At 41.1% G+C, this 27,072-nt stretch overlaps 2 protein-coding genes across 2 annotated transcripts in view; both read left to right on the plus strand.

The window, feature by feature from the left end:
* arhgap29a (Rho GTPase activating protein 29a) overlaps nucleotides 1-3,245 on the plus strand; it is a 32,803-nt gene extending 29,558 nt beyond the window's left edge. The window contains exons 20-23 of the mRNA XM_079181292.1: nucleotides 187-422; nucleotides 611-908; nucleotides 1,038-1,146; nucleotides 1,282-3,245. Of these exons, the coding sequence (XP_079037418.1) occupies nucleotides 187-422; nucleotides 611-908; nucleotides 1,038-1,146; nucleotides 1,282-2,246 (1,608 nt within the window). The 3' untranslated portion in view covers nucleotides 2,247-3,245. The remainder of the gene's footprint in view (nucleotides 1-186; nucleotides 423-610; nucleotides 909-1,037; nucleotides 1,147-1,281) is intronic.
* Nucleotides 3,246-4,199: 954 nt separating this feature from the next.
* Nucleotides 4,200-27,072, plus strand: part of abca4a (ATP-binding cassette, sub-family A (ABC1), member 4a) — a gene marked incomplete at its 5' end in the record, with an annotated part of 31,948 nt that continues 9,075 nt past the window's right edge. The window contains 27 exons of the mRNA XM_079181722.1: nucleotides 4,200-4,265; nucleotides 4,670-4,763; nucleotides 4,882-5,023; nucleotides 5,264-5,403; nucleotides 7,283-7,410; nucleotides 8,132-8,329; nucleotides 11,041-11,130; nucleotides 12,259-12,493; nucleotides 12,877-13,016; nucleotides 15,154-15,270; nucleotides 16,418-16,615; nucleotides 18,627-18,832; nucleotides 18,912-19,088; nucleotides 19,346-19,568; nucleotides 20,859-21,080; nucleotides 21,372-21,576; nucleotides 21,664-21,741; nucleotides 21,889-22,101; nucleotides 22,677-22,854; nucleotides 22,957-23,088; nucleotides 23,216-23,355; nucleotides 23,549-23,686; nucleotides 24,670-24,848; nucleotides 25,090-25,192; nucleotides 25,774-25,979; nucleotides 26,384-26,438; nucleotides 26,581-26,661. Of these exons, the coding sequence (XP_079037848.1) occupies nucleotides 4,200-4,265; nucleotides 4,670-4,763; nucleotides 4,882-5,023; nucleotides 5,264-5,403; nucleotides 7,283-7,410; nucleotides 8,132-8,329; nucleotides 11,041-11,130; nucleotides 12,259-12,493; nucleotides 12,877-13,016; nucleotides 15,154-15,270; nucleotides 16,418-16,615; nucleotides 18,627-18,832; nucleotides 18,912-19,088; nucleotides 19,346-19,568; nucleotides 20,859-21,080; nucleotides 21,372-21,576; nucleotides 21,664-21,741; nucleotides 21,889-22,101; nucleotides 22,677-22,854; nucleotides 22,957-23,088; nucleotides 23,216-23,355; nucleotides 23,549-23,686; nucleotides 24,670-24,848; nucleotides 25,090-25,192; nucleotides 25,774-25,979; nucleotides 26,384-26,438; nucleotides 26,581-26,661 (4,084 nt within the window). The remainder of the gene's footprint in view (nucleotides 4,266-4,669; nucleotides 4,764-4,881; nucleotides 5,024-5,263; nucleotides 5,404-7,282; nucleotides 7,411-8,131; nucleotides 8,330-11,040; nucleotides 11,131-12,258; nucleotides 12,494-12,876; nucleotides 13,017-15,153; nucleotides 15,271-16,417; nucleotides 16,616-18,626; nucleotides 18,833-18,911; nucleotides 19,089-19,345; nucleotides 19,569-20,858; nucleotides 21,081-21,371; nucleotides 21,577-21,663; nucleotides 21,742-21,888; nucleotides 22,102-22,676; nucleotides 22,855-22,956; nucleotides 23,089-23,215; nucleotides 23,356-23,548; nucleotides 23,687-24,669; nucleotides 24,849-25,089; nucleotides 25,193-25,773; nucleotides 25,980-26,383; nucleotides 26,439-26,580; nucleotides 26,662-27,072) is intronic.

Consider the following 27,072-nt stretch of genomic DNA (forward strand, 5'->3'; position numbering starts at 1 on the left):
CACTGCAGTGGTGTTTATTTGTCTTTATTTATTTTTGGTACATAACTCCCCCTCTCATCCCCCAATTGCTTATCTCTTTTCTAATTCCGTCCCACTTGTCTATTTACTCAAATGATTCAATTGTGTCTGTTTATTATTAACTTCCTTGTTTCATTTGTTTTTCTGTTGGTTTTTTTCCCTCTGCAGCTTCCAGAGCCGCTCATCCTGTTCCGATATTATAACGACTTCATCGGCCTGGCCAAGGAAAGTCAGAGCGTCATTGTGGAGGAACTGGAAGCTTTGAGACTCAGTCCCACCCCAGTGACCCCGGCCCAGGTCAGCGTGGACCTCAACCGGGTCCTCTTCAAGATCAAGGACCTACTGAGGCAGCTGCCACAAGTTCATTACAAGACACTGCAGTTCCTGATTGAGCATCTGCATCGGTACAGCAGCCCCTCAGTCAAATAACCCATAAATCACGTTTTTGATCAATGCATTTATTTAATCGGTCATTTTACAAGTAAGGATGTGAATTTTATGCTTAAAGATCTCAATCTGTAATAAGCCATTCAATAGAGAAAAGATGCCTTTGAACAGGTCAGGATTTTAAAATATCCCGTCCTCTCTCCAGGGTGACGGAGCAATCGGAGGAGAATAAGATGACCGCCAGCAACCTGGGTATCATCTTTGGCCCGACGCTGATCAAACCGAGGCAGGCGGACGCCGAAGTCTCCCTCTCCTCACTGGTGGATTACCCGTATCAGGCGCTTGTTGTTGAACTTCTGATCAGACACTACCAGATGATCTTTGACACCCCCCTCAGTCCACTGAGTCGCACCTCGCCTACAGAGGCTCAGCCCCGCCACGCCCACCAGGAGAAGGAGCAGCAGCTGAGCAGGCACTCAAAGTCGCTGGGAGACATTAAGGAGGTAATTTTGTTTTTGTGCGTGTAGCATGTTTCAATATCATATACAGCACATTTGTCAATTTGTCTTTAAACATTAAATGATAGATTGACGCTTTTGTTTTCTGTCCTTATTCTTGTCTTATCATTACAGCAGAGCTCTAAGGTGTATAAGAGGCATTCCTCGATAATTCCTTCCTCCCACTTATTGGCTGAGGTTCACACGTCCACGCCCCGCCTCAATGGAAGCGAATTTGAACCTGGTCAGTATTGTTACAAAGATAGGTAACACAATAATTCTTTTTTTTTGACACTGGCTGCTGGATATTGTCTATATGTCCACACCATTTTACTTGATATGTTAATGTTTAACCTATTGTTGATCTCTCTATTCAAAGTTGATGAAGTGGATTCGGAGGCCTTCAATGGGGTTTTGTCATCAGGCGTCCCAGAGGTCCCGAAACTCAGTCGTTCTCAGCACAGCGTCGTCGCCAGGGTCCATCTCCGACACCCTCGCAACAAACTCTCCTCCCGGCCAGTGAGCCTGCCGGCCGAACGGATACTCAACCGAGGCCAAGTAGACGAGAATAACACGCGGAACAGCACCGGCCAAGACGACAGGAAGGGAGGTAGTTTCGACCAATCCATTGAAGAGTTGGACGAAACTGAGAATACAAAATTGCGAGCGGGTACACATTACCGGGGCACATTTATTGACACCCAGACGTTACGCAGAACTTGGGACAAACAGTACAAGCATGAAGTTGCTTCCAGGACTGTCAGAATTGTGGCCAGTTCTCCCACAGAGAGTACAGCAGCGGATGCCAGCAACTTATCGCCTTCTGTACCCGTATCTTCATCGTCTTTCTCCCTTGGAACTGCTGGGAGCATTAGCACCATCTTCCCTAACAGACCTTACACTGTTGCAGTGCGACCTAGCAGGACTTTAAGAAGGGAGGACAATGTCATCAAGTACAATCCTGTCGCAACAGCTTTCAGGGCTCCCAGAACTCTACAGCCCCCCCCAGGGACCTTCTACAAGCCCCCGTCGGGGAGCAAAGTTAAAGAGCTGCAGAACTGTGCATTAGCTAACAGTGCAGAGGAAGAAGATGAGGAGGAGGAGGAGGAGGAGGAGGAAGATGATGATGATGATGAGGAGGAGGAGGAGGAGTTGGGGATTGAGATAGAGGTGTCTGTAGATGAGCCTCTTGAGGAAGACGATGAGGCCGAGCAGGGAGCCATGTCACAGTCTCCCAGCTCTAGCCCCGAGGAACTGAACCCGAACCAGGCCAAACCGGTGTACCAGAGACTGAGGCCCAGGCGCCTCCAAGAGGTAGAACATCGAGAGGCTCATTTTGTGTGATCAGCTGAGTCATCAGAGATCTAAAAAAAAAAAACACTGCTCCAACATGAACAATGTGGGCCATATTCTAATATACAAAGAGTAAGAAACATCTGCAATTGACTTTGCAATTTATCAGATGCGCTTTGATGGTGGACACTGTTTGGACAATTTAAATGTACCTTCAGTCCTCAACAGACGAGATGCACTTAAAATGCTGTATATTCTTTCACATAATTCACCGATATTTCATTTACCAATCCCTTCCCCAGTATACTCTGGCACCTGGTCAGAATATTTATTTAAAAAAAAAATTTAAACTGTGCAATTACATTTTTATTTGAATATTTTGTACCAAGTTCTTACAGGATCACTATGTATGTTTATATACCAAAAAAAAAATGTATGTTTGAATCGTTACAATAGTGCATGTAGCCACAACACTGAAAAACGTTTTGGTGCACTTATCAACACTCTTCCACAAATCTCTCTCTGAGGAACGTTTCTACCTACTTAGAGTCAGAATGTTTTTTTGAACTGTTACATTTTGGTTGTAATTAATAATGTTGCAAATAGCTTGTGTATAAAGCAATATAATGACCTTTGTTACATGCTGTACTGGGTATCTGCATTGACATCTGGTAATGTTATGAAGCACCAGTTGCAAAGGGTATACATCCACTTGTTTTTATACTGTTGAACTTGTATGGTGTCAACATACACTGATCTGAAAAGCTTTTAGAAATGCCACTGGATTGTGTAATGGTATTATCGTTCTTATTTTGATATAACTTTTACATTTCTTAATAGCCAAAGCTGTTTTTTTCTTTTTACAACTGAATTAATTTTATCAGTAACCTAAACCTTACAGCTTCTCTGTAACAGGAAGTGCATCATTTATTTAAATGGTATCTGTTTTTCATGGTAATGTACAAGGTTGACAGAATGTTGAAAGGTTCAGTGTAAAAAAAAAGCAGGTACATGAAACACCCTTTTGTAACTTATTAAAATATATCTGACAAATTCCATGATAGTCTGTCTTTTTCCTTCACAAATGCAACTTTTTTTTTTTAACCAAAAATAATGAATTCCATGATTACTAGAAGTTAGGCAATCGTATTGTTTAGCAAGAAAAAACAGTTTCTATGTTATACAGTAAAACTGATTTACCAAGCCGCATGGCAGCCTGCGGATCTACAGAGATGCTAATATTTGTTAAATTGCAATTAAAAAGTTGCATATTAATTGTTTACCAGTTGTGGGATTATAACGGGTGGGATTATGCAGTACAACGTAGGCCAGGTGGTTAGGTCACGTAGGCCTCTGCTAATACTCTCATCTGTTTGTAGTCTCCCAGCACTGAGACAGAAGATTAAAATCAATCTGCTTAACTATTCACAAGGTCTGGATTCTAGGTGTGTAGCAACCCTCAAGGAGCACTCGGTAGAATATGCGGCGTTACGCTTTATGTATTGGGTGTCGCTCTACGGTGCAAGTGTTCTTCTGAGGTAAGTGATGTGTCATTCTGGGCTATAGCTATAGCTTTGGGATTTATTCGATGTATATTTAATTAGTAATGCGGTAGCCATAACATTGCGCAATAGTTGTTCCTGACCGAGATTAAAGTACATTTTCTTACATGTACTGGGAATGTGCGATATTCAGTGTAGTGATTTAACCATGAATAGTGCTGCGGGAACGTTTAGAGCGTGTGGAAACAATAATCTTGTTATGCTGACAATGTGAAGTGTCTTGAGCTCATTGACCTCATTACAGAGCTTTTGCGAGCCCTCACATGGCGCACTCGCAGGATGAATGGACGGACAAAATCTAGCTTTCCAAATACAAATGATTTTTTTTAAGTCATAAATGTTTTTGTAGAACTTGAGGTAGCTTCATTAAGAGTAATGTAGACTGGTTGAATACAGGTTTGTTGACTGGTGCCAACCCCAGAGGGGGTGAAAAAGAGGTACCATGGGGGCAGGAAGAGAGGTCAAACTCCTGCTGTGGAAGAACTGGACCATCCGCAGGAGGCAGAGGGTAAAATCCACTACTCCATCAATTATACGCCCCATTTATCCCTCTGGGGGTTGCTGCTAAAATGCTTGAACTATAGGAATTACTTCTTAGATATGTTTTAAAGGCCACTAATCCTTTTTTAATGTGTCGTTTATGCTTAAAATGAAAACTGACAAACTTCCAAAATGTATGTGACGTGAAAATATCTTATAGACCGACACATTACTGTGGTGATTTATTAAATAACTCAATTTATTTTGTTGCTTTTCATCATATCCTGTAGCATACTTTCTATTGTAGCTACTCATCTGAGTTTGTTTCATTTTTCATCCAACAAACACTTAAACATCGGTTTGACTACCTTCAAACAACATTCAGAAAAAGATGCAGTTTTACAAAGTGTATGTTGTTCTCTCTCCGACCAGGTGCGTTTCTTCATGGAGATTATGTGGCCTGTCATGCTGTTCATGGGGCTAGTGTGGCTAAGACGAGTGAATCCACTCTACCGTCAACATGAATGTATGCAGACGTCTTTTTAACCAGAAAATAACAAAAACATTTGATGTCTTTATTCACAAATATTCATAAATTACTTGTGTAAAAGCACAGAACGCCAACAGTATCTCCTCTACCCCAGGCCACTTCCCCAACAAGGCCATGCCCTCCACAGGTGTCCTGCCGTGGATCCAGGGAATCTTCTGTAATGCCAACAACCCTTGTTTTCAATACCCCACCCGGGGTGAATCTCCCGGCCTGGTGTCCAACTACAACAACTCCATGTAAGCGGTGTTTTAAACCGGAGTTTTAAACCGGAGGTGTTGAATTCCTATACAACATTTGATCTGAGATGAAAGGGCAGAATTATGTAAAGAAGTCAATGAGAATATGTTTAAATGTCTCTGGATTATGATCGAGTTGTTTCAAAGCATCCGTGTGTTGCATACTATCATATGTGACGGTATATGCTGTTAATCTGCTGTTCAACAAGAATAATGTGTGGGATTTGTTATTGACCTCAGATTGGCTCGTTTCTACACGGATGCCCAGGAGCTTCTTTTTAGTGACCCAGAGTTTCAGCAGCTCGGGCGCCTCTGGACAGAACTGAACGCTATGAGTAACTTCATGGACACCCTGCGCACCCGTCCCGAACAGATCTCTGGTCAGTGTTCCAGCCTTTCATACACAAATTGCAAAAACATCATCGTCTGTAGAGGCAACCCAAACGTCATTCTGGATAGTTGTTTCACTGGAGCAGATGTGACTTCTGGATTACCCAGTAAATGAAGTACTTAATTAAGTACTTAATTAAGTACTTCATTTACAGCATGACTCAGCATTGCAAGCCATTCTTAGTCTCCTGCTCCTGGAAGAACAGATGAAGAGTTTGGCTTTGATATCATACAACTTATCGTTTTTTTTTTAATGGTGAGGAGAATTCGTGGAAGCATCCTCTGGTCAAAAGCAGCATCACAGTCTACATCATATTTTATACATTTTCCCATGAGTCATAGCTGTGAAGCCTGTAGCAGGATCACATAACATGGGTTACAGAAAGGTCCATAATGTAAGCTGCTTACTTACTTGTGTTGTTTATTTGGTGGGAAAGCAAAAAAATCGATCCACGCTCCTCTCACCATGAAAAAACATACCGTAGAAACACAGACGGCACCATGCAAACAATTCTGTTCATGTTAACATATGATATATACATCATATAACATATAAACAGCTATACTGTCTATTCTGTATGTTTCCCAGCAAAATAAACCTCTTATGATGGGATTGGAATGAGGCTGAGTGCATTCCAGCCTGTGAATGATTGCGTCTGGTGCTGCCACTCTCACAGAGAAATATGTAGATGGACTAACAGAGATATGGATCCACATTCCACACAAGTTCCCATGAGGCCCAGGAAGGAAAAGTGAATTTTGGTTGAAGAACCAAGTTATGCAACTGTTGAAAAAAGACTCGTATTAAACCGAAAGCGTTTGAGTGAACATGTGTGTTTTATGTGCAAGGTGTGTGTGTGTGTGTGTGTGTACATGTTCAATTTATGTGTACATGCACCTTTGTCCATGTGTCTATTGTTGTATTCCTCATAATTATCGATCCCTAAAGAAAGGCATGCAGTCTGATGGCCAGTGATGGCACTTTGGATATTGTTAAAGAAATAGATATTTTTGGAAGTACACTTATTTGCTTTCTGGCAGAGAGTTGGATGACAGGAACAATAACCACTCTGTCCTGTGAAGATGACGCTTAGCTTAGCACAAAGACTGGAAGCAGGGGGAAACAGCTAGCCGGCCAGCACCTGATAAGTTCACTAATCAACATGTTTTATCTTGTTTGTTTAATCCACATAAGACTCAAAGTGTACAAATGACAGTAAAGGGACTTTTTGTTTTAGTGATCAGTGCGTGATACATGGTGTGCAACCTCACCACAAAAACAAGTAGTTACTATCAACAGAGAAGGTATCATTTTGTCCTTTGTCATGTTGGCTAACTGGTCTGTCAGGTAATTTTGTTTTAGTAACCACCTCTGGGATAGGAACAGGACTTTAACAAATGTATCCATGTACATTAAAGAAACATCTTTCGGGCTTTTGAAATCAATATTCACCCCTGTTTCCTCTCCCTTTCTGGCTTTTTGGTTTCTTTGTGGTTTCAAGTGGGTGAATGAAAACTTCAACAGAAACTAGAGTCTTGTAGAAACTACACGTCTATGTAGGGCTGAACCTGGATGCAGGCCACACCAGCACTTTGCATGACAGAGCAACGTTTATTCATGCACAGACAGGCCACTGAATAATGAGGCGGTTCAGAGGTAGAGTGTCCTCATCCTATGTTCCTCACCTTTTAAACAGATTTGTCAAAACTTGCCCAAAATGTATAAGTATCCAGATTTTTTTCAAGTTATCCAGCATCCACTGCCTGATAATAGTTTGCTTTTGTCGCTTATAGTATTGACTGGTCTCCTGTTGTTTTCGAATTGGAGCATTTTCATTCACATGAACTCCCCTCTGTCTCTCTATGTAGGCCGAGGAGTGAAGGTGGAGACTATCCTGAAGGACGACGAGACTCTGACATCATTCCTGCTTCGAGACATTCCTCTGACAGAGTCTGTGGTCTATCAGCTAGTCAATGCCCAAATCAGGCCTGAACAGGTACACAGACACGCACGACAGGGTTCAGTAGCTCAGGGTACATGTGTCGCGTTTCAACATTATCTTAGTCGTGTCGGAAACACAACTGATGAAGAGAAGACTGTCACCATCTGCCAGCCTTAACCCAACATTTTATCTCACACACCACACGTAGACAATTCTTATGACTAGAAAGTCTTCTACAAGTAAAGACTTGCTCCCTTTGCAGTGCCTCTGTAGGGATCACGTACTCTCTGATTCAATGGTGTCAGTAATGCTGTCTCAAGCTGTTCTGCATAAATTGAATATGCCGTGTTGAACCCCGTGTGCTGTCCTCTTTGTTTACCTTTCTTTTCTCCATAATTCGAACACAGTATTTAATGTCACATTGCTATGAATTGTGGGTAATTCCATCATTTTTACGACGGGGAACTAAAGTAAACTGAAACTACACTGTTTTTGTGAAAGGAGTCTACATGAATTGTGACAGTGTAAAGGAAGCAAATACACATACAAACCTGTATTTTGAACATATTCACTAAGTTGAAGTGCTTTGGAAATTTGCATTCAGTGTCAAATCCTTTGATTTTGGAGGCATTTTGATGCAGGAAACAACAAAATAGAAAATGACCTGTGAAGTTCCATATTAGATGTCCAAGTGCAATGATATCAGAATGAAATGCTTCAGTCCTTGCAAAGTCAACTAACGCACGTCTCCTGTCCACTTACAATTTTTTTGCAGTTTGTCTTTGGGGTTCCAGCCTTGCATTTAAAGGACATCGCCTGCAGCCTGACCCTGCTGGAGCGATTCCTCATCTTCCCCAGCCGCCGAGGGCTCTACGCTGTTCGCAATGCCATGTGCATCCTCACCCCTCAACGGCTGCAGATCATTGAGGACAAATTCTATGCTAATGTTGACTTTTTCAAGCTCTTCAGACTGGTTAGTGTTGGCTGTGATACCAAAATATATTATGTGTCAAGGTTTATTGCTAAAAGCTACATCCTATTATTTATTGGTTTACCACTTTTACTAAAACCTCTGAAAAATAGCTGTACAATCAAAAACTCAATGTAATTGGGAGACCTTTTCCCACATTTCCACACTGCTCACACCAGTCACAGCCATCCACCGTGGACTTGACTGTATGACGTTCATAGAAACATCATTTTAAATGAGTGCAATGCATACATTTTGACACAAGTTATCCATTTAGTTTATGAATCAATAGGGCCAGTATAGAGCTGTGGTTGGACGAGTCCCATCTGGGCTGTTGCCATGTTTTTTAGCTTATTTGCAAAGATTTTCAATGGCTATTCACCGAAGACTGAGCCAACTGCTGGCTGAATGACTTGAGGTTAAGCTGTCATAAGGCAATATAGTATTGGGCAGAATATGACATTTGCAAAATAGTTATCAAGCAGTGCCATGTAAGCGTTAATTTATGTGTCTAATTTATGAATTAATCTTGATGACAAGTTAATGGAGCAGAGCCATGAATATAAATCACATCCCCATGTTGGAAATTGAAAATGTTTAGATTTCTGACTGACAACATAATATTTTCATCGTCCGCATTTTAAAAGCGACTGTTTTAAAGACGTACACCTACTATTTTAGAGTCATCATAATTTAACGATGTCCCTCATTGCTTTGTCACACAGCTTTAACTCGGTATCAGAAAACGTCGCTCATATTTAGTACGTTCAGGGATTAGCTGAGTTTATGTCTGACTTCACACTGGCAGTTTGTGGTCAAATCACACCTGAAACGAAACCTAACAAGTCCACACAGGCCCATCGTACTGCAATTATGTTCAGGAGTCCCAGTTGATAAACAGCTGGTAATATTTGTGTAAGGACTCTGACTCACAGGGTGGGACAAAGAGTTCTCAGAGAAATGCAAGTTGGCATGCGTATTAAGTAAATAAAGTCTACTCTGCTCCGGGAATGTTAAAGAACTTTGCTCTGAATTACAAGAACCCAAATGTGTACATTACAGATATTTTAATATTTCAAAAAGGCTAGAATATTTAAAGTATTGATATCACCCTGCATTAACATGCTCCATAATCTTTTACTACAAATAAAAAATACTATGTGGGTACTTAAAATAAAAAAACTTCTATCTATCGAAATATTAATAGCAATAATAATTTAGGGACTGAGTGCAGGTAAACAGTTGTTTACCTGTGATTTCAATCTTCAAACATTAAAAAATTACCTCCAAAAATGATTGAATTACTTAGTAGAATAAATTGCCGTGAAGACCTCATCACATTCAAGCAGGGCCTTATTTAACTGCAAGTGGCTTAAGACTGTGCTGAAGCTCTGCGAACACGCTTCAAACAGGTACGGGGTGATATGAAACAGCCATGAGCATAAGCTGAGCAGGCAGACAACTTCTGTCTGTAATTAGCTTAGTGAAGAGACATCCTCTCTTCAGTAATCACAGGGTACTTTAAGTAAACACAGGCCACAATGAGACAGACAGCAACAATGGCCGCCCTCTGCCTCAGCTCCATCCAGGCACAATCACATGGGACTGGGTCAAATATGTTCAGTCTTCTGTCTGTCTCTGTCATCTGCTACAGCAGCGAAAAGGCTAAAATGCATTTTGCCATCATTTAATGCCATCTTCTATCCCAATATAAATTAATTTTCTCATGTAATCTATATGGGTGATCTGCGTTCATTGTATAAATCCAATAGCTTTCTCTGTGGAAACAGTTTGTTTACAATGTCCCCTCCCCAAGCGGATGAGGACGTCTTTGCAATACCCCAGATTTTTCAGGGTAGAGACGGATCCATGAGTTGCGTTCACATAATGACGTGCCATCACATACTCAAGATCCTCAGTGTTTAGTCTTATGCTTGGCACTTCTCAATTTAAGAGCTTGCTTAGTTTGGCTGATTTACAGCAGACGGCGGGGACGTTTTGAGTATATTGATAACGCGAATACTATTGAAAAGACATCCCTTAAAGAAAGATTGGAAACAGTTTAAAAGTTGTGAATGTCTCTGCTCACTGCTCTCTGATTCTATGTTATAGTGGAGGATGTCTCCTCTGGCAGTTCTGTGTCTTGGCCTCGTGCTGCTTCCTGGAACTTTTAGCCTATTGTGTTGTGAGTTGGCAGGAAGATCTCTGGGCAAACCAGCAGATCCTCAAGAGAAAGCAACGCTCAGCAGATATAATCTATGAATAATGAAGGATTCCCGTGTTTTTCTCTGGTCCACTAAAACATGTTTATGTCACTACATATTTCATCACCTAATTTCACCGATTTAATAAAATCCATTTATTATAAAAAATTGTTTTGACTTCAATCATGACACATTTTTATGACATTTGACATAGAACAAAACAAGATCGTCACTTAGATAAATATGTCTCTTCACTGCATCAGTTTCAATTGATTTACAAGACAGAACTTCATTTTAATAACGCTATGTATCCGAATACTTCAGACTGCAAATCGTCTGTCATCAAGGGCCGGTATCATCCCTTCCTTTTTGATCTTGAAAACAAACAAAGTGACGCCAAGGAGGGGGGATATTAGTAACTTCCTCTGTGTCAGACAGAAATTGTGTTTCGGAGAAATTAGTAATTTTGAGAAACTCCTATTAAAAGAATGCATTTGTGTTTCTTTTCAGCTTCCTCTTGTGCTGGATAATCACTCTGAAGGCATTGAAATTCAACTCTGGGTACGGGTCGTCTCTGCTGTCTCCGACAAACTGCGAGAGGTAAGGCACGGTTCAGTCTAGCACCGTTCCAAGTTCACCGCCTGCTAATTTTAGCTGTCAGGAAACAGTTGCTTCCCCTGCCTGCCTTTCCATGCAAACAGACGGTAGGGGGGATATCATTTAGTGCGTAATAGGAAGGCTAATTCCAGAGAAAACCCAGATACATCATCATTATGGGACCATCCCGATGGAAACAACACTGTGGCTGCAAGAACAGGTGAAGCCTCTATACATGGAAAAGGTTAAACGTCACAGGTGATTGAGGGATCTGTTTGTGTGTATATATATATATATATATATATATATATATATATGTGCAGTTGTGGTGTACTCGTAATTTTAAACATTCAGTGGGTGTGTCCATAAAAGTTGTTTTGTTTGTTGTGGATGTTTACATGGGACAGTTGGTGTAGCTAACAGTCTGACATCCTGTTGGCGCGACACTTGTTTTTGTCTTGACCAGAGACCGTCTACAGTAGAGACAGACGACGTGAAACTGTGTGACCGATCAAGGCCAAACATTTTTTTTTTTTTAATTGTTGCTATGTGAACATAATTGTATTTAAGGTTCCATAATGTCAACAACAACAACAATCATTTTCAGCTTTGTGATGATGTGTTTTTCAGATAAGTGGGGTGTAGTAAGGAATTAAGTGAGGTTCAGGCTTTTCATAACTTATAAAGGAACATGTCATGCTTCAGTTTATCTAAAAATGTAGATAAAAAAGGCATAGCATCAGGGTGAGCCCCCTGTCTTTGTTACTTGCACATCTGATCATTCCTATGCATTCATTGTATTCCTTTATCTGGCAAACAGGTAGTCATGCAAATATACAAGTGTGTTCTGTGATCAGCCAGAGGTGTTAAACAGAGCCGTGACAAGTTGCAGAACATTGAATTGTTGCATCAGAGACTGCAATCAGGAACAAAGCATTGCACTGTAGTAATTAAAAGTATAATGTTGAACTGGCTTTTTATCAATGAACCAGATTTTTGTCCACACAGTTGCTTATTGTCTGTATCGATCAATCCACTGGGATTGCTTCTTAACACATCTTTTAACATTTATCTTTTAACATTTATCTTTTCTTATTTACGCTCTGTTTTTACTTTCTCATCCCTCCACAGTTGTACCAGAGGAATAGCTCCAGGGAGCTTCTCCAGGTCATGACTCCTCTCTTCCAGAACAGTCTGTCCTTCAGGGAGGCGATGGCCACTGCCTCCAGCCTGGTATGTGGCTACAATGAGGGTGCTTTCTCCCGAGTCACCTCCTTCAACTGGTACGAGGACAATAACTACAAAGCTTTCCTGGGCATCAGCAGCCACAGGGCACAGGGCCACTACATATACGACAACAGCACCAGTGAGTAGACACATACATGATTACTAGCATGTTAGTATGACAGATGTTAGAGTAGGAATTTGTAATTTAGTGTAAGGTTAGGCTATATGCCAAACAAAGTCAAATCAAGTAGAATCACGATGAGGGCATTTCTGAATCTTGTTATGGCTCAATCATTGTGGCCCCCTCCTGAAATGTGTTGTATGGGAATAAACATTTTGTCCTTTTTTCTTTATTCCTTCTTTCAAGATTGACGGTTTATTCATCCGATCATCATCTTCACACTGCCAATTATGATACATAATTATAGTATATTTGGATGAGCATAAAAATAATTCATCCACTTCCCATATTCTCTTTCAATAGAATGTATTAATTATATAATACATAACCTTTCCCTGCAGCTCCTTTCTGCAATGACCTGATGAAAGAGCTGGAGTCCAACCCTGCCACCAAGATTGTGTGGAACTCTGTCAAGCCGATGCTGATGGGACGGATCCTCTACGCTCCCGACTCGCAGGCTGTCCGGCAGATCATACAAAATGTAATTAGCATTGGCCGCTCTGTGGATGCATTTTTCACAAGCATGGTGTAGAACCATGGTTTCATACACTTAACTCATGTTGGCAGGATTCTTGCAGGCCTTCAATTATTGATTTCCTATTGCTGAAATTTCTGATGAAGACATGATGCGTTTTCATTTTTGGGGTATTATTTTCAATAGATGGTGGAAGAACTAGATAGTTGGTGGTATTATTGAACAAATAAATAAAAACGTAGGCATCTAATCAGTCACAAAGATGGAGAGCTAATGAAAAATGTATAAAGATAGATACAGATTCCCCAGATTACCACCTTTTAGATGATGTCTGTTACTCCATGACATTCGTATCTTTGATTTTTTGTGTGCTACCAAGCCTACCGCAGTAAACAATGCATTACCCTCAAAAGGGGATCAGCTTTCCTCATGTCATGTCCAGCCCTTTGTGTCTAGATGTAGATACGTGTTGGTCAAAGCCCTTCAGGGGGGGCAGCAGTCATGGATGGCTTGGTTGCAATGGAAGATCACGGGCTGATCGGCTGTGGTGACTACCACACAGTCCACTGGCGCCACAGCTTTTTCAGTGTTATGTAAGCAGAAAGAGTCTGTCCTTAAAGACGTGTGATCACGCACACAAAGAGAGACACGCACACTCGTGTTTCCTCTTTCCTGACCTTTAGTGCCCTCTTTGTTTTCCTCTTCCTCAGATTGGGATCCTAATTGCACTTAGACAGTAGCGACTAAGAGGTTATTCCATCACTTTACGAGACCAAAAACATGGTCTCTACAAGCTCTTTGTTATCTTACTTTTAACACCGTCATGCATCGGTTTGTTTCAGAAGAAACTCCAAGTGAAGCATTTAAACTTGTGTTTTCATGCTTTTCACTGCTTTTGTGTGATGATGAGCTATGCAGGTCTGCCATCACTGATATTTTACTTTTAACAAGCAGTGGAGGCATACAAAGGCCGTATCATTGAGATTTGCATAAATACACCAAGCTTGATATTTCTTCACAGTACAGTTAATACAAAAAAGTTGAACATTTTCGGAATGAAAACCAAAATATATATGTGGTACAAACTTTAAGGCAACAGTGGCCTAACATAGTGTAATGTTGGTGTGATATATACATCTGTTTAGTAGTGTGTGTGTGTGTCAGGGTATTTCATTGAGTTTAGTAGTTAATAATTAACTAAACTAAACTTTCCACAAGTGCTCACTTTATTGCACCATATGTATGTACTGTAGTTAAGTTAGGTACAAAATACAAGCAGAAAAATTCCACACATCTTGGCCAACTACAAAATTCTTCCACTGCCCCTTTTTAAGAAATCACCTCAAGGAAACCCCAGTCCTCCTCCTGCTGTTGCTTGCTGTTTTAAACTGCCCCGGGGAATGAGAACGCACTCACTTGTGGGAAACTGACTGGGGATTCACTGGGCAGGCTGAATGCATTCGGCCAGTTGTCACCAACAGCCTCCATTGTCACCCCGGCTCCATTGTCCCCATTGTCACCCAAAATCAGACACACACAAGAGGAAGGCGTTTAATTGGGTGTACTCTTGAGCGCTTTCATCCCCCACTGCACATGACTGAATACTGAAATAGCCAGCCTTTGGTATTTCTACACAAGGCACTGTACCCACACACATCCAGGGTTTTAACGATAAGCGTGCAGTAAATATTTGACGATTTGGCACAGAGTACATTTGTTGCACAGTTGCTGGTTATCTGAGCAGGCCCGCGGGAATTATTTGTGTGAGAATGTGTGTGTTGTCTTTGCAAAGCCTGTTTTCACAGATAGTTTAATGTGGGAATGGTATGTAGCAGGAGATTAGGAGAACAGGGACAATGTGTGTTTTTGAGTTTCTAAATGCTGTGTAGGCCTACACGTGCACGCGTATACACAAGGGGATTTTAAGTTCCCCCTCCCAACATGTTCTTCACAACGTTTTTATTGGCATGTGTTCCCATATTTCTGAATTTTGTGCACCCAGATTTGCACCAGCATTTGTGAGACTAGTTGTGTGTGCATGTTTATTTTTGATAACAATTTCCTGTCCTTCCAATGTTGAGACACCAACCACTCACACGCACACACACCCATGCACACACACACATTTCTATCTCTCCTGCAGGCAAACACAACATTTGAGGAGCTGGAGAGGCTGAGGACGATGGGGAAGGCCTGGGAGGAAGTGGCTCCTCAGATCTGGGCTTTTTTCCAAGATGGAGTCCAAGTCAACATGATCCGGGTAGGACCGCAATATAATGTGACTGAATAGTTTAAACAGTACAACGTGAAATGAGGACCAGTGGCGGGCCCTGTTGTTTATGCCTGGGCCTTCAGTGCTGTCCTACTACAGTTGAACCACCTCCTAATAACCTCATTGTGACGCAGCATGACGGGATGCTTCGTCATTAACGGGCAATGCATATAGTCAAAATCAATGTAATTAACACAATGACAATGTAATGTCACGTAAAAGCCTCTTACATAACTTTAACTCTTACTACTACAAAGTTCTGCTAGCTAGTTTCACAACAGTCACGCTAGCCCACTGACCAATCAAGCCGCACGTTAATGCTGACGTACTTGTAGGCCAGCTAGCAGGCTCTGGCACGTCAAAGAATACGCCCAACATGTCAAACTAAAAATCTGAATGGTTGAAGACTATGACAATCAACAATATCGTCCCCATTTACTTAAACTGCACACTTCTGGACTACTGAGGAAGACAGTAGCCCAGAATTAATGGGAAACAATATTTAGAATACATGTAGTGTATTTATGAAAAATTAACAAATGATAAAATAGCTATAACTTTGGGATTCTGTCAGTGTCTAGGCCAGCAGAGAAGGCTTTGCTGGCTCTGACGGCCCACCACTGATGAGGACATAAAGTGTTTTTTGTAAAAACTTCTTGCAACTGAATATAGGAAGAACCAATGAACAAAACACAAGATTGCTTGCAAGAACGCTGGATTTGACTTTCTTAAAACTGACAGCTGATTTCAATTGTGGTGTAAAATGACATCCACGTACCAGTCCTACTGTGCCTGTTACAGTAGATATGATCAGAATCTACCATTGTGTTTCCATTCAGCTGACATCCATCGCCAAAACATTGTCCCTTTGAATATGGTGATTGATGATGTTGTTATTTTATCCCGATCGTTTCCTCACTGAACATTTGTGCTGAGGTCTCATCAGTTCACAAAGTTTCCTGCTTAAATATAGAATCTTATCTTACCAACATATGCCATCTCTTTCCCCTTTCCATCCATCTGCCTCTCTTTAAGTGTCTATCACTCCTCTTATTTTCTAAAAAAAAAAGTCTTGCTCTTAATGGAAAGCCCCAGGGTAAATAAAGCCTATTCCGCTACCTCCTTTTGTGTTTAGGACACTATCCGCAATCCATCGGTGATGGATTTTATTGACAGGAGTCTCGAGGAGGCCCCGTTCTCCTCCAAACACATCCTCAACTTCCTGTACAATGGCTCACCAGAGGACCGTCCGGCCGACGTGCCTGATTTTGACTGGCGAGACATCTTCAACCTCACTGACCGGTTCATTCGGATGCTCAATCAATATGGGGACGTGAGTAAAACACATCTATCGTTTTAGCATTTCCTTGTCTTTGCAGTAGGCATTACTTGCCTCCTTAAAATATCAGCTGCATAGATTTTGAGGAATGTGTCAGAATGCAGAGTCATACCGGCTCCACATTTCCAGATGGGAATAAAGTGTCAGGATTGTTTTTGCCAACTTCTCCCATTGAGCTCTGAAGGCAAGAATGTGGGCTGTGTTTCCACATTTCACTCCACCTGAGATGTCAAGATTTAGGACAGGCCTATTCATGAAATAATCCAATTAAGCCAAGCCAAGTGTGCTCAATACAATTCTTGATGTTATGTAAGCATTTAGATGAGCTGTCTTCGGGCTCTGTAATTTGTCTGCCCGTTCAGAGACTTGGAAATCTACCCAGGTGGGCAAGAGCCACAGCAGCAAACTAGCTGTCGAGTCTCTTTTGTTTGCTGATGGAGTGGAGGATTAAAAAAAAAAACAGAAAAGCATCATACACCTTCTCTTGTGAGTGCCCTCCACATTTAGTGGACCAATGCATTTGAAACAAAGTTTAAATCACTCCTTTCCTTGTGGAGGCTAATCGGGATGAGGGGCCTATCACACTGGGGGGTGACATGGGGGGCACCTTGGGGCATTGCTGGGTGGATGGTTGGTGCTCTTTGTTTTTGTCCAAGTTGAAGCTTACAGCACTTGAGTGTGACAGGGAGAGTGGGAACGACTGAGGCCGATTAGCTACAGCTGTCACTCCAACCACCATCCATTATAAAGCGACAACAATGACCGTGGGCTTGATGGCTGGTTGGCTGCACGTTGGTGGTATGCATGCGTAACACACCACACAGTGGGGCTGCAGTGTTAGTAGGTGAATGCTTGGGCAAATTAAGGGGCAGTGTTTGAGATTTGAATAATTAGTTGGGTGTGTTTAGTGTACATAGTGTCTGTGTATGCATATATGCAATGCATTTTGGATGCATGTGTGTTTTTTCAAAGCAAATGTGTGTTTTGGTTTTGGTGGGTATTTGTCCATGGATTCTCAAGGGTGAATTGTTGTTTGGAGTGTTTCTTTTTGGATCACGGCCCTCCCTATTTGCATTAGGCTACAGTGAATGGCTATATCAGACACGCTTTGCAGGGAAGAGACAACCACTGCTGAAGTTTCTTTGCAAATGTGGATTTGGAGTGTAGATCACGGTGAACTCGAGCCAACACTGGCAGTTCTCAGCGTTTCACCTTTTTAGCCACGCTAGCAGCCTGGCTCTACTATCGATGGAAACGTTAGTCCACCACTGTAATAGAGAGTGTAATATATCTAACTATTAAATAGATTGCCATTTAATTTTTTACAAACTTTCGTGGCTCCCAGATAATGAATCCATGATGACTTTAGCGATCCCCTGAACTTTCTGTACCACCACCAGCAAGTCAATTTCTACTTATCATATACTTCAACATCTTGACTATTCTTCTATTGACTTTGGTGTTCTTTATTTTGGCAACTGTTGGATGCATAAATAATATAAAATCTGTTACATGTTAGCATTATCATTGTCAGTTTGTTATCATGCTGAAGTAGCATTTAGCTCAAAGCACCTCTGTGCCTACAATAAGTACAGCCTCACAAAGGTGCTAGCATGGCTGTTAAGACAATTCCCAATGACCCGTGGTTTAGCTAAATTCTACAACCAAAGAATTGACCACTGAGGACATTTTGAGGTCTTCTTTCTGAGTACTTTTTGAGTAAGAAACTCTTGTTTCACATGTAATCATATCAGTTTATACTGTACATTTTCAAAAGTCAATTTAATTGTTAATACGTTTGATTTATCAAGGTTAGAGATGTTTCCAAAAATCCTTAAAAAGTGCTTTTGATTGCTGGATTGTTGACCTTCATGACTACAATTTTGACACAGTGTATGTAAAACTCAAGTAAGTGATCTAAAGGGAAACTGATTTTGTGTTCTTTTTAAGTAAAATCCAATATTCTGCTAAACAGTCTCTGTCTTGTTCCCTCTGCCTCACTCAGTGTGTGCTCCTGGATAAGTTTGTGGCTGTGCCTGACGAAGACACCGTCACTTATTGGGCCTTGGACTTGTTGAAGGACTGCAAGTTCTGGGCAGGACTTGTCTTTGTAAATATGCACCCTTGGACCACCAATGTCCCACCTCATGTGAAGTTCAAGATCCGTATGGATATTGATGCAGTGGAGCGCACCAATAAGGTCAAAGACAGGTCAGAATCAAAGTCAAATGGAAATGATGGGTTTAGTATCACGATAAGCGTAAAGATTAATTATGTGTGTATTGCTCAGGTATTGGGATCCTGGCCCCAGAGCTGATCCTATGGATGACTTCCGCTATGTTTGGGGCGGCTTTGCTTACCTCCAGGACATAATAGAACATGGGATCATCAAGACTCAGACGGGAAAGGAGTGGCCGCTAGGTGTTTACCTACAGCAGATGCCCTACCCTTGTTATGTGGATGATCTGTAAGTGGGAAAAGTTGATCATTTAGTCAATTTAAACAAAATTCAATCACATTTAACAGCCATTGCAGATGTTTTGTTGACTTTCTTCTAGTTTTTGATTTTCAAGGTACAGTCACAACTTAGCATTACGTCACTGAGTAAACTACTCTTTTATAGTGAACCTGATAGATTTTTGAGAATCACACATTTCTGGTTCCTCAACTCAGTAACTGTGTCCCTCTCCTTTATCTTATTCCTCTTTCCCCTTCTTTATCCAGCTTCATGCTGACATTGAACCGCTGTTTCCCCATCTTTATGGTACTGGCCTGGGTCTACTCTGTGTCCATGATTGTCAAGAGTATTGTCCTGGAGAAGGAACTCCGGCTGAAGGAGACCATGAAGGCCATGGGGGTCACCAACAGCGTCATCTGGTCCACCTGGTTTATTGACAGCTTCCTTATGATGGGAACTAGCACCGCTCTCCTCACCGCCATCATCATGGTGAGGAAGAATTTTCCTAAAAAAGCTTCTAAAGATCCTCATTCCTGCGCCATCTAATTTGTTCCATACAGACACTGTATGTTTGGGCAGAAGACCTGATGCCACTGTAGGTGGAAGACTGATAATGCAAAGTAAACAGTATATGAATGGAGCTCCTAGAGTGCAGGCTATGCTCTACTATATCCTGTCACATTTCTGATTACCTTCATTTTCACTTAAATTACATTTAGTTGCCATTTTTGCTGTCATTTTGGACTACAATCCATCTTTTGGCAGAAACACCTAATGTTCCTGTGAAGCTAATAAATCTGTTAAAATAAGAAATTCAGCATGTCTCTGATCATGATAACTATCACCCAGTTCTACTCTGAGGCATTACAAGATCTTCTTCCTTGAACTAATAACAATAGTGGCTTACTGATTGCGTACATATAAATCATTGATGGGAAAACTGTGAATACCATGACATCATGGGAATTATGTCAACAGCTTTGGAGGAATGTACTCGGCAATTATTAACTCCTCTATGTCGTAAGAGTCACAAGTCATCTCTTGTTGCCAGCCAGTGGCTCAACTGACATATTGTTGTAAGATGGGCTATTCTGACCTCTAGTGGATGATATGTGTGTTAAGCAATTACCCAAATAATGTATTATTCGTGTGTGACCAATATGGTATTTATTAGCCCTGATTTCACATGGCAACTACTTTTACAATAAACATTACATGGTTTCTATATATTTCAAATATACTATGAACAAAAATTAGTTTGATTCAAATGATTATGCAAAAGCCATTCGAACACTGTAGATTATTCCACATTGATTGTAAAACATGATTTCCTGGACTGGAATATTTCACTCAGTTTTACACATAATAATAACAACAAATTTCACATATGTTACATTGTCATACAGTGTGGAACATGTTCTGTATTGAAAATGTTGAACAACCAATCCATTGCAACTTTCTCCAAAGGAATCAAATCAGTTTTTGCTAAAATTGAGTCTCATTCTCGTTTACTCATTCAAGAAACAAGTCAACAACATTTATTTCATCGTTTATTTAGCGGGGACAATGCACAATGCATATGCATGTGGTCATTTGTAGTCCCTGGGCGGAAACCACAAGTACTGCACAGATAAAAGATCAGTTATATATGAAGACAACTTTAAAGTTTGATCCCTATGCCTTCAAATACATCCACAGTATGTATGTTTGGTATATTTCCGATGCAGATTCAGGGAATTGCAACTAAAAAGCCCATTTCTCTCCGTCTCCGGCCTATAGGGAGGAAGGGTACTGAACTACAGCAACGGTGGCATCCTCTTCCTCTTTTTGCTCACCTTCACCATGGCTACCATCATGCAATGCTTCCTCCTCAGTGTCTTCTTCAACCAGGCCAACCTAGCAGCAGCCTGCTGCGGCATCATTTACTTTGCACTTTACCTCCCGCACATCTTCTGCTTTGCCTGGCAAGACCACATCACTAAGGACATGAAGATCTTGGTGGTGGGTGTCCCATCTCAGCATCTCAGCATCTCTCTCTATAAAAGGAATATGTTCCAGTTGAAAACATTTACCAAAAATACCATATATACAGTAATTAATCAATTTCAGCTACAGCACAGGATTTAACTGCTCAGGATCTTCAATTCTTGACTCTTCACAGAGTCACACAGTCTAAACTTAATAGTCATAGTCTTAGATTAAACACAGAATGAATTCATTTTAGGCAATTGGTAGAAGTACGAGCCTTAAATGCAGAAAAAAAGATGAGTTTACCATTGTCTCTCCTCGCAGAGTCTGTTGTCCCAAGTGGCGTTTGGCTTTGGGACGGAGTACCTGTCGCGGTACGAAGAGCAGGGCCTGGGTCTGCAGTGGGACAACATCCAGACCAGCCCTCTGGAGGGGGACGAGTTCTCCTTTCTCACCTCCATCTGCATGATGGGCCTGGATACTGTGCTGTATGCTGCGCTGGCCTGGTACCTGGACAATGTCTTCCCTGGTCAGTGTATAAGAGAGAAATGAAGGGTTTGATACTATTTTGATTCATTTACTGTAGTTTATGTGTTATATATTTTTTTTATCACAGGCCAGTATGGAATTGGTCGACCGTTTTACTTCCCCCTCCTGCCCTGTTATTGGCTCAACAGTGTGGCTCCCGCTTCAGGTAAGCTTACTTGCTCATCATTTTTCCTGTTCATGTACTGTGCATAATACAATATGTATGCTTAGAGGAGAGACTGTTATCTCGTGACATAATGTACCGATCTCAGTCCTAAGTCAGTTTTTAAAATCCTTTATTTTGTCTCCAAAGACAACAGCAAACTGGAGATGGAAAAAAAAGGCTTTGATAACCTGACAAACAAAAAACAAGGAGAGCAGCAGAAGCAAAAGGAGGAAGAAAACCAAGATCAGGAGAAAGACCAGGAGAAACCCAAGACTCTGGAAGAGTCAGCGTCATGTGATCACCAGGATCAGGGTGAGAGGCTGGTGGAGGGTCAGGCTGAGGAGAACCAGATCGGAGACGGTGTGTACAAAGCTGGTGTTGTTTAAATTCATAACCAAAACACTTTCACATTGTAACTTCCTGTGAGAGCTGCGTTTCATATTCCACCCCAGGGTATAATAGATACACAGTTATATCACAATTTCATTATTGCACATTACAGCTGCATTTTATTGCCTATCAGCATCTCTAGCTTAATTCTGAAAAAGCAATTACAGCATTCTTCCATGTATAATTCATTACATAATGTATTGATTATGTAGATGTAATATCTCTCCAAGCAAACACTTGATCTCACTTGGGATTGAAGCCCTCTCTCTCTTTGCTCTCACTTTCCCTCTCTGCCAGTCCGTCATTGTGTGGGAACTCAGTGTCCTTGTGTAGCTGTTTGCACTTGCTGGTATATGTGAACACACACATACTGTTAACTTCTCAGTTTCATGCTTAGTTAATAAGTGATTGGAACTTGTCTTTTAACTGTTATGGCATTCCAGTCCCCTGATCTCATATGTGTCTTTCGTAAACTTTTGTCAGATAAAATCTGATTTTTTTGGTTTGGTTGTGGTCGGTTATCTGGTTGTCTTTGCTTTATGCAGGTCAGCCATTCTTTGAAGCAGAGCCAGCTGACCTGGTGAAGGGCGTCTGTATCCAGAACCTGGTCAAGGTGTTCGGCGGTAGCTCCACACCGGCCGTGGATGGCCTTAGCATCAGCATTTATGAGAGCCAGATTACTGCCATTCTGGGCCAAAATGGTGCCGGGAAGACCACCACCATGTATGTCACACATATGCATACACTCGCACACAATAACTGTAAGAGCTGAACATTTTTAAAGCAGTCTTCATTTACTTCTCTCTTTCTGTCTCCTCATCCTAGGTCCATCTTGACCGGTATGTTCCCTCCCACCTCGGGGACAGCCACCATCTATGGCAAGGACATCCGCACAGACATGGACAACATCCGTCTGTCTCTGGGAATGTGCCCTCAATACAACATCCTTTTTCAGCAGTATGTAACTCTCAACACATTGTGATAAAAAAAAAAAAAAAAAATCATGCTTGCTGTGTATCGTTTACACAATTGTATTGTTGTAACTGAATTATGATTTCCCCATCTTTCGTTTGTTTTCTGTCAGTATGACTGTAGCGGAACATATCCTCTTCTACTCGCTGTTGAAAGGTCGTCCAATAGCAGAGGCCCAGGAGGAGGTGGAGAACATGCTGCAGGATCTGGGTCTTCCCCACAAGAGAGATGAACTGACCCAGAACCTCTCAGGTCTGTCAAGATGCTTCTTCATCCCCCCCACAAAACAGCTGCAAAGTACTTTTTTTTTTAAAAAGCTGGTGTGCAGGATGCAAGTGTATGTGCAGTTGTGTGTACAAATGTATTTATGCTTACTACCACACAAACCACACACACACACACAATGCTATGTGCGCTGTCAGTACTTTATGATGTTCTAATTCAGGGGGCATGCAGAGGAAGTTATCTGTTGCCTTGGCGTTTGTCGGTGGGGCCAAGGTGGTGATCCTGGATGAGCCCACTTCAGGGGTGGATCCCTACTCCAGGCGCTCCATTTGGGACCTGCTGCTCAAATACCGTGCAGGTAAGACTGATCCTTGCTGGCTAGAAGAAGGTATGGAACCCTAATGTCATGGTGCTGTGGAGGCCTTGCCCCCTCAGATCGACACACACAAGTGTTTTCCAATCCCAAAAGACAAAAAACGGTTTCAGTTTTTCCTTAAAATCGCCAACTTTAACTGTCTTATATCGTGCTCTATATGAAATCATTATGCACTTACAGTTAGATGCCAAATGTGTTGTGAGTCGCCATGGACACTATCCATCTTTTAAAAATAGGTAGCAGTTCATACTGCTATTGTGATATTTGTATTATTTAAAATAATTTCTAAATTTGAATTCATTTTTGTCCCATTAACACAATGGTGTATCTGTAATAACTGGCAAACATGTGTAGTCAGCTAAATGGTGTCTGGCAGGAAAATAGATAATTAAGTGAATATAATTTATTAGATATTAGTATGCTTAATATTCTTACCTTCTAATTATGAATTAGTTATCAGGTTTCATATAAACCGATTAGAAGAGATCTGGGGTGAACATTATTATAAACAAAGTAGCAGTGTAGCTTGCCATGCTATATTACATGTAGAGGTGAGATGATGAACAAACCTGACAGGTTTGTCTAGTCAGGCTAAAAATAATTCAACCTGAGTCCTGCAACTAAACATCGCATCACTGATGACACTATCGACAACATGTCTGACGGCTCTTCCACTAAACCTGATATCTAAAAAATGTTCTGAACTTAATCTGTTACGTACACAATGAAAGACTCTTAAAATAAAGATGCGTTCAGTTTAACTGTGGCAATTATGTCCTGTATTCTTTGGCCTTCTGAAGTTAAGATGCCACATTCAGGCCAGCTCAGCTGCCTTAATCTTGACGATCTGGATTGAGCTAAAAAAAGAAAGATTGCCCTAAATCACGATCATCAAACATCTATCCTTCTTTCATGTGTCTCTATTTACCCCGTTCCTCATCATCCCTCTCTGTCTCACGCTGCAGGGCGCACCGTGATCATGTCCACTCACCACATGGATGAAGCCGACCTGCTCAGTGACAGGGTGGCTATCATGTCTCAGGGCCGCCTCTACTGCTGCGGTTCCCCCATCTTTCTCAAGAACTGTTTTGGCGCCGGCTTCTACCTCACTCTCGTACGCCGAATGAAACAAAATACTCCAAAGGTGCGAGCTTGGAGCTTGTGTGTTTTTGTGCATTAGGTTTTAAATGGTCCAGAGTGGCAGCTTTAGAAGTGGAGTGATGCATTTGGGTTGAAGATGTAGTTTATTATAGTGCTAGAATTTAATTCTTATCTGGCTAGAAAGAGTATATGAAACAGCATTTAGTGATTTGTATGTTAATGAGTCCAGAAATACACGAGTGTATACAATATATTATGGTTTCTGATAATATTTTGTCCTGCAGGCCAGCTGTGATCGTACAGATGATTGCTCCTGTACATGTTCAAAGTGTTCAAAGTTTAAAGTGGACCAGGAAGAGAGCCAGCCTCAAGACAGACAGATGGATGGTAGGTTCCATTATTTTGCTTTTGTAATTAGAGATCACTGTGTTATGACAAGTTCATGTCAATCTCCTTAGACCTGTTTTTAGTCTTGTCAACTTCTAAATTAATACTGCAATAGAGCACAATTCCTTTGTCTCTTTTGTACTGGATTGTAGTCAGTCCACTTACTGCAGCTGCTGCCTTCACACCTAGAAACACCCTACTGACTGTACTCAATGTACTACTGTAAACCTTCTAAAGGTCAACATCAGTTTTGCTCAACCAATGCTGTATTGCTTTTGCTGCTTTGTCTGTCAAAGCACTTTGTGAACACTGCTATATAAATAAAGTTATTATAATTATTGATAATGTAATGTGTTTTTCTTCATTCACGGCTGTGATTTTGGACGCTCTTATTTTTCTTACACCACATGTTTACTCATCACCTGTCAGTTGTCAGATATTCTGTTTTCTCTTTTTATACATTTTCATTATAAGAGAGGTAAAGGGCAGGCAATACGATATTAAATGAAACAATCAAAAGCCATTAATGTGTGATGGAAGTTGAAGTTAAGCAAAAATCGTTCCCCACCTCTCATCTCCAGGTAACATGGAAAACATCACAGCCCTGATCCACCATCACGTGCCAGAGGCTCGTCTCATCGAGGCCATTGGCCAGGAGCTGACCTACTTGCTGCCCAACCAAAACTTCCAGCCCAGGGCCTACGCCAGCCTCTTCAGGGAGCTGGAGGAAACCCTGGTGGACATTGGCCTCACCAGCTTCGGTGTGTCCGACACATCGCTGGAGGAGGTGCGTGAAAATAATAACAAATTAAATTGGAGCAGCTGTAGTTAAATTACATTGTTTTGTATTTACCAACTACATGCAATTGTGATTCATTAGGAAAATGAAAAAAAGGTTATTTATGTTTATAAATTTACACTTTAGTCCCAGGAATTAAAGAAATGAGGCAATAGATCAAACTGACAATTACTTACCCTGAATAACAGATTATTAAGTACAAACGACATTTAAATTTTTAGTGCTAAATGGCAATTTTGATAGCAAGGAGAGTTTTATTGGGACAATCTGTCATACAGACTCTTCCTGACATTTACCTTTGCAGTGATTAGGCTCCGTTACATGAGGCTGTGTAGTGAAGAGCATCTGTTAATCTTGGTTCTTGACAATAAAAATAAGCTATTTCTTTGTAGATTTTCCTAAAGGTCACTGCTAATGGGAATGCAACCACCAGGAAATGTATACCAGGTAAAAAGGTTTTTGTAGCACTTTTCCTTAAGTTGTCTTTCTCGTGCTGTTGATTTGTTTTGTGTCTGAATGTATAGTTGTAGCTCTCGTAGCCCCCTAATGTGGACTACATCCTTTGTTTTCCGTTCTCTAACTTTCTTAGACAAGAAATCATTGCGACAGATCTGTCGAGCTAGTCTCTGTGGATTCGACAGAGTGGGAGTTGATATGGAACCACCAAAAGGTGACATTCAGCTTCTAGCTAACAGCTCTGGACAAATGCTGTTGTGGGAAAAGCAAATTGATTTATGTGATTTAAGAGGCTTTACAGAACATAATGTATCATTAAAATGAAACCACTCAACCTTCCTTCGTTGAAAAACAAAAATAAGTGAAGGTCAACTTAGAAGTTGACCGAATATTATGACACTTTTGCAAATGCCCTCTAATTTCAACTTGCAAGTGTTCGATGAGAAGGTAAATATGAAGATACAGCCAGTAGCTGGTTAGTTTAGCCACCGACTGTTCGCTGGTATAGTTCTTTCCTTAATCTCAGCATGAAACTGTTTGTGTATTGTAAAGTTATTAGTCCCAAAAAATACACCCTGTTAAGGTACAACGTACCGTTTCTGCACTTATTTTTTTGTTGTTGAAT

This window comes from Pholis gunnellus (assembly GCF_910591455.1).
Source record: "Pholis gunnellus genome assembly, chromosome: 20".
NCBI lineage: Eukaryota > Metazoa > Chordata > Actinopteri > Perciformes > Pholidae > Pholis > Pholis gunnellus.